The following is a 12,013-nucleotide window of genomic DNA, read 5'->3' as shown; positions in this document are numbered from 1 at the left end:
AGCGATGCTTAAGTCCGTTGGAATCATGTTAGCATTAGCTGCATTTATGAAATCAACCAATTGGATGTCAAAACGAGTTTCCTTACCAGTTTTCGTAAGGAAAGGTTGTAAAATCAGAAAGGTTTGTCGATCCTAAGGATGCTAAAAGGTATGCTAGCTCCAGCGATCCTTCTAAGGACTGGAGTAAGCATCTCGGAGTTGGAATGTACGCTTTGATGGAATGATCAAAGATTTTGGGTTTATACAAAGTTTATGAGAAACTTGTATTTCCAAAGAAGTGAGTGGGAGCACTATAGAATTTCTGATAAGTATATGTTATTGACATATTGTTGATGAGAAATGATGTAGAATTTCTGGAAAGCATATAGGGTTATTTGAAAAGTGTTTTTCAATAGAAAACCTGGAATAAGCTACTTCAACAATAAGCATCAAAATCTATAAGATAGATCAAAATACTTAATAATACTTTCAAATGAGCACATACCTTGACATGATCTTGAAGGTGTTCAAGATGGATCAGTCAAAGAAGGAGTTCTTGCCTGAGTTGTAAGGTATGAAGTTAAGAGTTAAAGCTCGACCACGGCAGAAGAGAGAGAAAGGACGAAGGTCGTCCCCTATGCTTCAGACATAGGCTCTATAGTATGCTATGTTGTGTACCGCACCGGATGTGTGTCTTGCCATGAGTCAGTCAAGGGGTACAAGAATGATCCAGGAATGGATCATTGGATAGCGGTCAAAATTGTCCTTGGAGTAAATAAAGGACATGTTTCTCTATTATGGAGGTGATAAAGAGTTCGACGTAAAGGGTTACGTCGATGCAAGCTTTAACACCTATCCGAATGACTCTGAGTAGCAAATCGGATACGTATAGTGGAGAAACCATTTGGAATAGCTTCAAGTGGAGCGTGGAAGCAGCATTTACAATATGACATAGAGAATTGCGAAGTACAGACGGATCTGAATGTTGCAGACACGTTGACTAAAACCTCTCTCACAAGCAAAACATGATCAAACCCCAGAACTCATTGAGTCTTAATAACATGGTGATGTGAACTAGTTTAGTAACACTAGTAAACTCTTTGGATGTTGGTCACATAGCGATGTGACCTATCAATGTTAATCACATGGCGATGTGAACTAGATTATTGACTCTAGTGCAAGTGGGAGACTGTTGGAAATATGCCCTAGAGGCAATAATAAATTAGTTATTATTATATTTCCTTGTTCATGATAATCGTTTATTATCCATGCTATAATTGTATTGATAGGAAACTCAGATACATATGTGGGTACATAGACAACACCATGTCCCTAGTAAGCCTCTAGTTGACTAGCTCGTTGATCAATAGATGGTTACGGTTTCCTGACCATGGACATTGGATGTAGTTGATAACGGGATCACATCATTAGGGAATGATGTGATGGACAAGACCCAATCCTAAGCCTAGCACAAAGATCGTAGTTCGTATGCTAAAGCTTTTCTAATGTCAAGTATCATTTCCTTAGACCATGAGATTGTGCAACTCCCGGATACCGTAGGAATGCTTTGGGTGTACCAAACGTCACAACGTAACTGGGTGGCTATAAAGGTGCACTACAGGTATCTCCGAAAGTGTCTGTTTGGTTGGCATGAATCGAGACTGGGATTTGTCACTCCGGTTAATGGAGAGGTATCTCTGGGCCCACTCGCTAGGACATCATCATAATGTGCACAATGTGACCAAGGGGTTGATCACGGGATGATGTGTTACGGAACGAGTAAAGAGACTTGCCAGTAACGAGATTGAACAAGGTATTGGTATACCGATGATCGAATCTCGGGCAAGTACAATACCGTTAGACAAAGGGAATTGTATACGGGATCGATTGAGTCCTTGACATCGTGGTTCATCCGATGAGATCATCGTGGAACATGTGGGAGCCAACATGGGTATCCAGATCCTGCTGTTGGTTATTGACCAGATAACGTCTCGGTCATGTCTACATGATTCCCGAACCCGTAGGGTCTACACACTTAAGGTTCGATGACGCTAGGGTTATAAAGGAAGTTTGTATGTGGTTACCGAATGTTGTTCGGAGTCCCGGATAAGATCCCGGACGTCACGAGGAGTTCCGGAATGGTCCGGAGGTAAAGATTTATATATGGGAAGTCCTGTTTTGGTCACCGGAAAAGTTTCAGGTTTTATCGGTAACGTACGGAGACCACCGGGAGGGTCCCGGGGGTCCACCAAGTGGGGCCACAGGCCCCGGAGGGCTGCATGGGCCAAGTGTGGGAGGGGACCAGCCCCAGGTGGGCTGGTGCGCCCCCCACAAGGGCCCAAGGCGCCTAGGGTTTGGGGAGGGGGCGCACCCACCTAACTTGGGGGGCAAGTTTCCCCTCTCCCCCCCCCCCTTGGCCGCCACCCTAGATGGGATTGGGGGCAGCCGCACCCCTTGGGGTGGAAACCCTAGAGGGGGCGCACCCCCCTCCCTCTCCCCTATATATAGTTGAGGTCTTGAGGGCTGCCAACACATGAGTTTCTCTCCCTCTTGGCGCAGCCCTACCTCTCTCCCTTCTCCTCTCCCGCGGTGCTTGGCGAAGCCCTGCAGGATTGCTACGCTCCTCCACCACCACCACGCCGTTGTGCTGCTGTTGGACGGAGTCTTCCTCAACCTCTCCCTCTCTCCTTGCTGGATCAAGGCGTGGGAGACGTCACCGGGTTGTACGTGTGTTGAACGCGGAGGTGCCGTCCGTTCGGCACTAGGATCTCTGGTGATTTGGATCACGACGAGTACGACTCCTTCAACCCCGTTCTCTTGAACGCTTCCGCTTAGCGATCTACAAGGGTATGTAGATGCACTCTCCTTCCCCTCGTTGCTGGTTTCTCCATAGATAGATCTTGGTGACACGTAGGAAAATTTTGAATTTCTGCTACGTTCCCCAACAATAAGTGCATATGATCCAAGAAGAGAAAGTGTGTTAGCTTATGCCTCTCCCACATAAAACTTGCTATCGGTCTAGTAAAGTAGTCAATTGCTTAGGGACAATTTCATAACTCATGCCACCACTTTTCCACACTCGCTATATTTATTTTATTGCTTCTTTATCTAAACAGCCCTTACTTTTTATTTACACGCTCTTTATTATCTTGCAAACCTATCCTGTCACATCTGCAAAGTACTTCTAGTTTCATACTTGTTCTAGGTAAAGCGAACGTCAAGCGTGCGTAGAGTTGTATCGGTGGTCGATAGAACTTGAGGGAATATTTGTTCTACCTTTAGCTCCTCGTTGGGTTTGACACTCTTACTTATCGAAAGAGGCTACAATTGATCCGCTTTACTTGTGGGTTTCATTCCACTATGTGGAGTCTTCTCCGACGACACCCACACCGGCCGCATATCAGATGCGGTTTTATCTGAATTTCACACATATGCCACATATAATAAAAAAATGTCAATATTACAATATAACAATCATCCAAACTACAATAATTATTCAAGTCACCGAAGCAAACTAAATAATTCAATACAAAACTTGTCCCAAATACAAATTACACATGAATTAAATGAAAATGAATGGAAAAATGGAATGTGTTACTGCCCAGCCCTTTGCCAATGGTGCTCAATGAGATCCTCCTGAAGCTGAAAGTGGGTGTTTGCATTTTCAGTCTCCCTGTAGGTTTGAAGAAAAGTTCTAATGCGGTTAGGGTCCCCAGCTGGTTTGACGGGTACCCACATTGTCGTAGAACTCCAAACTCATGCCTCTCTCATCTTCGAGAATCATATTGTGAAGAATAACACAGTCTGCCATGATGTTTTTCAAGGATTGCTTGTCCTAAAAATGAGCAGGACCATGAACAATGGCAAACCTAGATTGCAAAACCACGAATTCTCTTTTATTGTCTTTTCAGGCTGCCTCTTATGCCCTTGCGAATTCACATTGTTTCCTACTTTGGGGGTCTTTGATGCTCTTGACAAATGTGCACCAAGGAGGGTATATACCATCAGCAAGATAGTACCCCTTTGTGTATTCATGCCCATTGATAATGTAGTTGCAAGCAGGAGCATGACCACTAGCAAGCCTAGCAAACAAATAATACCGTTGCAACACATTGATATCATTGAGAGTACCCGGCATACCAAAACAGCAATGCCAAATCCATAAATCCTCGTATGCTACGACCTCTAGCATAATTATTGCATCACAAGACTTGCCACATTACATTCCCTTCCATGCCATTGGGCAGTTTTTTCAAGTCCAATGCATACAGTCAATGCTTTCTAGCATGCCAGGCCAACCTCTTCTCTCATTAGATGCCATTAACTTTTTTGTGTCTTCCTCGTTGCGTGCACGAAGATATTCAAGACCAAACACACGGATGATCACTTTGGCAAACATACGCACTGACTCAATTGTAGTATCTTCACCAATGTGAAGGTACTCATCGGCATAGTCAGACAGAATGCCATATGCAATTACCCGCATAGTTGCCGAGATTTTTTGATATGCACTAAATCCCTTCAAGCCTGTGGCATTTCTTATTTGAGTAAAATACCAACAATTGGCCTCGCAAGTTTGAACTATTTTTACAAAGATGGATCGGCGCATTCGGTACCTTCTCCGAAAGAGGTGCAGCAGATATGTTGGATTGTCCACGAAGTAGTCTTGCATTAACATGTCGTTCCCGAGATGGCGATTTCGAGGAATGCAAAGACGGCCGACGGTCGATCCTCACCGTCTCTTTCTGTTCTCATCTTCATGCTCCTTCACGGCGAGTGCCATCACCAACGTCTGCTATTGATAGTTGACAAACAACATCTCAACATCCGAGTCGTCTGAATCGGACGAATCCTTGAGGGAGAACTTCTCGCACGGGCTCAATTCCATCTAAATTCACAAATACGCATGTCGTGCTAACCAACTATGCATACCGCTCGGCACAAGCACAAGTACAAGTACTCACCGGCGGTAAGGGGCGGTGGCTCTGCGGCGGTGGACCCCGGGGTGGCGACGACGACTAGGGGAGGCTCGGGGCGGTGGCTCTGCGGCGGTGGACCCGAGGCAGCTCGGATTGACGGATCCGGGGAGCCGGTCAAGCGGCTAGGTGGAAGAGGGGAGGGGCGCCCCGCGGCACGATTCCGCCCGCAGATTTGGCCGGAATCGCCGGCAGTGGACGGGCGGAACCAATGGCGGGCGGCGGCGGAACGGGATGCGGAAAGGGCGCGGGCTGAAATGCATGTCCCGCCAACCGCTTTCATGGGATACGGGGCACCGTCGAGGCGAGGCGGAAATATGTGTTTTCATGGATTGGTGATGGTATTTTACGGTGCCCCACAAAAAAAAGCTACTGGTCAGACACGTTTATGGGACTAATCACGCAACATTTTTTGCCCGGACCCGTATTTTGACAGTTATTATGCGAGTCGAGGCATTATAATAGGTCTTTTTTTGCATAGTAATACATGTCTCATTAATAACATAAAGATTCAGTTACAGGCCACGTAAACATAGATATTACAGGACTGAATAGATAGGATAATCCTATGCAAAAAACCAACGTCAGACCCTCTTCACTATAGAAAAGGAGACAGATCACCTCTTCACCCGAGTTCGACGCGGCTCCATCGCTAATCTGCAGCTTTACCGACCTCCAAAGTAGTTTGCCTGAAGCAAAACCATTGCCGTTGAAAGAATCAGACCGGGGCAACGTGTCCCCGGACACGCCATCGAACTCCAGAACTGACACCCCCGCACGGCTACGGCGTCGGAGGAGGAAATCAGAACTGTCAGCCTCCAACCACAAACCCAACACAAGATGCACCATCTTCCAGCTGTCACTTGCGTAGACAAGCGTCTGAGCGTACTCCTGGACGACAAAACCTCCCTTCTCCACCATGACGTCGGAGATAACGCCGCAGCAACGGGGACAGAGCAGAAGGAGAGACACAACGGCGTTATCGACGGGGAGTGAAGTTGAGGCAGATTTATCCGTTCGGGTGCCGCTCCCATCACCCCAACGGCGCACCACGACCTACAAATCCAAACCCTAACTACAGAGCGGAGAAACGGGGTCCCCCTTCCTCCTGCTGCTGGAGCAGCGGCCGGAGAGAGAGGGGGCCAGCGCCCTCGCCGGTGGAGATCGGTGGAAAAGGATCGCCTCCCTAGTCGCCTCGCTCGTGGTGGCGGCGGCTAGGGTAGGGAAACGCTGCGTTCCGCCCCGCGCGAGTTTACTCTGAAAAACTTCACATTATACTAGGTCTGCTGGAGAACACCTGGCGGAGGTACGTATACTCAACAAATTCTTCAAAATCATCACTTTTCCTAGTGGAGGCGGAGTCGGAAGTCCGATGCCAGCCACGCGGTGGGCTTTCGTTGTCTTGACGGAGACGGACCCAGAACTCAGTCGCCGCATATATAAATGCAAGAGAAGTCTTTCCTCCCAATCCACTGATAAAATTACGCGCACAGACGCAGACTCGGGAGATTCGAGGCGAGGATACGAAGAGAGCGAGAGATCGGCGATGGCAGCGGCGATTCGGCAGGCGGCTAGGAGGTTGGCTGGCTTTGTTCTCCAGCGAACGAAAACGGAGGTGCCAAGGAGGCTCATCCACGGCGGTCCGCCGGCAGCAGCCCCCTCTTCCCTCCGGCATACCTCCTCCGGTGTTGAGGTACCGAAAATCACGATTCTATCGTTTATTTCATCGATTGCTGATTGATTCGCTACTGTGCTCTGCGAATAACATGATTAGGGATCTAGCATTCCACGCCTCGCTATACCGTAGGTCTCGTAATCAAATCCTTTTCCAAACGGCAAGATGGGGATTGCTTACCCTAGGATGGTCAACACTAGCTAGTTCCAAATTATTTTGTAAATCTTAGTCTTGCCATAAGTAAGCATGATTCGAGAATGAAATATCTTTTGCAAATATTGACACATGACACTGTTTGGTTTTTACTTTTTAGGCATCCCTACAAGCACATTCCAGATCAACTATAGCTATGTAGGCTTGCATCAATGAATATGTTGGTAGTTATTGTATCTAAACGCTCATATATTTCTTTATAGAGGGAGTATAATTTGTAAAGGAAATAACAGTGCCATAAATTTCTTAGTGAAATAAACTATTTTTGTTTGTATGGCCAGCTTCCTTCTGCGAAATCTGCTTTAGGGCAAGATGGGAAGGCTTCTGCTTTGAGGGAAATCAAGAAGAAGAGAGAAGAGTTGTTCGATCTGATTGCTGACACAGAAAGGCGATACGACACTCGGCTTACCAAGGAAGGCTGTCAAAACACACGCATGCTCCAGCAGCTTGCGGTTCAAATCGAGCCTAGACCCAATGACCCCTTGTGTATCTACTCAGAGCATATGCTATCCTTTTCATGTTCCTTTTTCCTTGGAATAATTTGTTAACAAATTTTATTACATCTCTGAACTTGCAGGCGGTCGAAACGGTTTTCGAAGAGACTCAATGATTTTCTGGGGTTAGCCGGGGCTGTTATATCATCCTATATGCTTACGCGTAAGTGGCTTCACTTGGACCAAGAGGCAGATCCAAAAGGGCAGAAGAGCTAACTAGCAAAAATGGCTTCAGTTGGAGAATGAGGCAGAAGATCTAACTAGCTGTCTGGGAATCGAAGTGTAATTTCACTAGTCTAGAAATGCTCCAGGATGAAGTTACTAGTGCTCTTTTTGGGCATTATTTAGCTTTTGTACCAGCAACTGTAAAAAATAGCTCTGCATTTTTATATGGTTTTGGCTTCAGTTTCCTTGACCTTATGTGCGATCACTGTTTATGGCAAACTGTTTTTGCGTTCGCTTTGGTATCAATACTGTGTTCAGTGGTTGTATGAGTTGCTCTGCTGGTTACGTGAGCACTAACTCCGGTGGACTGCGTTTTGCGGGACGTCATATGGGGCGGCCCAAAAAAATGCCCACGCAGATCCTGCAAACAAGGCCCGGCCCGTAAATTTTTTACAAGCGACCCGTAAACTGACCGTGTTTCCAGTATATATGCGGGCGCGGGAAGATCTTAGGGTTTTTATCCTGCATTCCTCGCATGCCTTTCCACCACAAACTTCCCTCCAACGGCTAGAAATCGCCTCCCCTCTGACAACGATTTTCGTCGACTCCGGCCACCGCATCTCTCCGGCGACGGCGACCGCGGGTGCAAGGGGCTTCCGTCGGGCGTGGCGGGTTCGCCGGCCGCAAGCGTTCCAATGACGACGAGGCCGGCAGCTCCTCCTTCCGCCCACCCGTGACAGATGCGCAAAGGGAGGCCGGCATCTCCTCCCTACGCCTTCCCGTGACGGATGCGCAAAGGGAGGCGGCGCGCATCTGCAGCGCGAAGTCCCGCGGTGCTGGGTTGCGCGCGTGGGCGAGTTTCCGGCGCCTCGGGTCTTCGACCCGGCCCTCCAGCGGCTCCGGGCGGCCGAGACCGCGTGTTGGCAGGCGAGGAGGCCGTCGTGGCCGGGAGATAATTGCATCTATAGTCCTCGTAGTTACAGGCGACGTCCAACTAGGTCCTGGAACTTGTGTATTGCTTCAATACGGTCCTGGTACATGAAAATATGTGATCAATACTGTTGGGGATATAACTACTGAGTGTAAACCGCCCAGGAGGGGCCGGTGAACCCTCAACTATATTGAAGCCCATGAAGACCGAGAAGATGGCGCTTTACTGATAAAGCTTAGAGGCCCAGAGCCCAAAGGCGGATTAGGGCCCATATTGGTAAACCGCCATAGTTGTATAACTTGTATTGTAAATTAGGGAGGCAGAGACCGAGCCGGACACTTGTATGAGCCGGCCTCGGGACTCTGTAAACCGGCCGGGCGTCAACCTGTGTATATATAGGGACGACCCGACGACGGTTCAGGGACAAGAAATAACAACTCAAAAGCCAGGCATAGCGTGTTGGCTCCCTGGCAATCGAAACCCCAATAATCCCATCACAACTAGACATAGGCTTTTACCTTCATCGGAAGGGGCCGAACTAGTATAAAACTCTCGTGTCCTTTGTCCGGTTTAACCCCTTTAAGCTAACCCGTCGCGATGGCTCCACGACTAAGTCATTTCACGAGGACATCTGACGTGTTAATTCCACGACAGTTGGCGCCCACCGTGGGGCTATCGCACGATGGTTTCGAGTTCTTGAAGGGCAGCTTTGAAGGACTCAAAGGGTACGCGGTTGGCCGGATGACCAAGAGTCGTCGCGGCAAGCTCTACATAGACGATGCAGGTTGGGGCCCCAACACCGGCTCAATCGAGTACGGGTACCGGGTCCCCTTCGGAGGAATTCACGTCTTCATCGGCAAGATCGGCGAACCGGGCCCTGAGCCGGACATCTGCACCGACCTCGTCGAGACGGCTCAGCGTGCGAGTCCCGCCCGGATTCAACCTTCCATGAAGTGTGGGTTCGTAGGATGTGTCCATGGGATCGGATCTAAACCGGTGTCCGAAGGTGAGACAACCGTTTATTCCGATGGCGAGTCATCCACCGGTGAAACCGAGTCCCTGTACCAAGTTCAAGACGGCTTGTTCGAAGGGTATTCCGATGGCACTAGTATTCCGGAATTTCTTGGACCGCCAAACCGAGTCGCAATCTTCATGGCCGGTACACAGCCAACCTTGCAAAACTCCACTGTAGCGGCATTGGGTTCCGGATCAGCAGCCGGGGCAGGAGGCCCCGCGCGCCGGCCGGCTCAAGTTCTGTCTAGTTTGTTGGATGCATGGACGATGTTATTGGCCATAGCAGTTACCCCGGAGACTCAAGATCGGCATAACGCGGAGGTCACTAAGCTGCGGGATCAGATAACGCAGGCGAAGGAGGACTTGGCGGCGGAGGAAACCAGGATGGCTGAGGAACGGGCCGCTTTGGATGCCCAGTCACAGAGGATTCAGGCCGAAAATTATCGAATTTTGCTAGATTAGAACGCCTCGAATGACGTATTGAGGAGGAGGCATCAGTCTCGCTTACCGGTGGATTATAATGCAATGAATCTCTTCAGTACGCCAGGAGCGGGAACTAGTAACCCGGGGCAGTAAACCGGACTACCGTGCCAAGGACCAGAGCGCCGGATCAACATCAGGTGATGGGTCCACCTCGACGAACAGACAACCCGCCGCAATACACAACACACCCGCCAGGTCACTTCTCCACGCCTTTGGACAACATGATAGCTGCAGCATCCCGGCTAGCGGCAATTCCGATGGAGGGTGAGTCGCTAGCAGCAGTTGAGACGCGGCGGGCCAGGGATCTTCTTCAGACTGCTATGGTGCAGTAGCAGGCTTATTCATACGGACGAGACAGAATTCACTCGACCCCCCGTCCAAGCAAAAGTTATAGCAGGCACATAGATGAGCCAGAGGTGTCCAACAGTGCGCGGCGCCGTAATGCCCCTCAAGGGCCCAATCTGGCGCGCGGTGAGGTAAATGCTCAGGACGTGGTGGATAATGGCAGAGTACGAAGGGAGGCCGCTTTAGCAGCACAATACGCGAGTCGTCATCAACCCGCCCCGGTTCAACCAACAGCGTCGGTAGACCGAGGCACCGGGCTGGCCTTCAGCTCCTGGGGAGTATCGTGTCTCATTCCGGCTCTCTGTAATGTGCGATTGCCCAAGGATTTCAAGGGTCCACGTAAGGTGCCTAATTACACTGCCGATCAACCTCCCGAGGCGTGGGTGGAAAGTTATGAGATGGCGATGGAGATGCTAGATGTAGATGAAGCGGCGTGTGCGAAATACTTTACCATGATGTTGGAAGGGACAGCCCGCACTTGGTTGAAAAACCTGCCCGCCAACTCCATCGAGTCATGGGACCAATTGAAGGCCCGGTTTATAGCAAACTTCAAGAATACATGCAAACAACCTATGTCCATTGTGGATCTGGATGCCTGTGTTAAAGGAGAGAATGAGTCAACAACTCATTGGGTGCGCCGGGTTTTAGAAGTCTTGCAGTCGTCAGACCGGATTAATGCTGGCCAAGCAATCATAACATTGGAGCGTAATTGCCGGTTTAAGTCACTGAAGATGAAGTTGGGACGGCTCAAGCGCCACTGCAATGACATGGGAACCCTTATGGCAGCTTTGGTTAAATATGCCGATTCTGATAATACCAAGGATCCCGATTCTGATGAGGAGAAACCGGAGAAGGGAAAGAAGAACGGCGGTGCAAAGGGACAACACCACAACCAAGGGAGCCATGGGAATAATGGTAAGCGCAAAGCAGATAATTCAGATTTTGTGGCCAACACCAATATGCAGCGTCGTAAAGGTAAACCGTCCCAACGCGGTGGAGGTATGAATCTAGAGCGTCTGTTAAACCAGCCCTTCCCAAAGCATGGGACCAAGGAGGTTCCAGCAATGCATCTTTGGAAGGATTGTTTCATTATGAAGGAGTTCAAAAACTCTGATCTCTTCCAGTATGATCAGGGTCCGTCGGGCGGTTCAGGTCCAGGTTTTCATGGTGGCGGCGGTTCAAACTCTGGATTTTAGAATCATCAGGGTAACCAGAACAACCAAAGTGGCAATAACCAACAGAATAATCAGGGGAATCAGCAGCAATCAGGTTTTCAGAGTCACCCAAAGCAGTTGAACGGCGGGCAGTATCATGTGTTCACTACTAGCTTGTGCAAGCGCGATTAGAAGCTTCACAAGAGGGCAGTTAATGCTGTTGAACCGGCAGTGCCATGTTACTTGCGATGGTCCGAGCAGCCCATTGTGTGGAGCAGAGAGGATCAACCGCCCGGGGTTGATAATCCGGGTCATATGGCTTTAGTGGTGGCACCTTAGGTGGGAGGTTATAAATTTACCAAGGTGCTGATGGATGGAGGGAGCAGTATCAACATCCTGTATTATGAAACCTTTCGTCGCATGGGGTTGACAGACAAGAGTCTTAAACCGTCAAACACTGTTTTTCATGGTGTAGTACCAGGTAAATCGGCATATCCTATTGGCAAGATAGCTTTGGAGGTTGTGTTTGGTGATGAGCACGACTCCAGGTCTGAAACATTGACCTTTGAAGTGGTGAAAATCCA

General features: G+C 49.0%; 1 protein-coding gene across 1 annotated transcript; it reads left to right on the top strand.

Moving 5' to 3' along the window:
* The first annotated feature begins 6,474 nt into the window (after nucleotides 1–6,474).
* LOC119301859 lies at nucleotides 6,475–7,688 on the top strand. Its single transcript, XM_037578837.1, has 3 exons — nucleotides 6,475–6,648; nucleotides 7,125–7,329; nucleotides 7,421–7,688. Exons 1-3 carry the CDS (start codon nucleotides 6,502–6,504, stop codon nucleotides 7,465–7,467), a joined length of 399 nt encoding a protein of 132 aa, XP_037434734.1. The 5' UTR covers nucleotides 6,475–6,501; the 3' UTR covers nucleotides 7,468–7,688.
* The last annotated feature ends 4,325 nt before the right edge of the window (nucleotides 7,689–12,013 follow it).

Source organism: Triticum dicoccoides, chromosome 1B (assembly GCF_002162155.2).
Source record: "Triticum dicoccoides isolate Atlit2015 ecotype Zavitan chromosome 1B, WEW_v2.0, whole genome shotgun sequence".
Taxonomy (NCBI): Eukaryota; Viridiplantae; Streptophyta; class Magnoliopsida; order Poales; family Poaceae; genus Triticum; species Triticum dicoccoides.
This window is presented reverse-complemented; position numbering and strand designations above follow the sequence as displayed.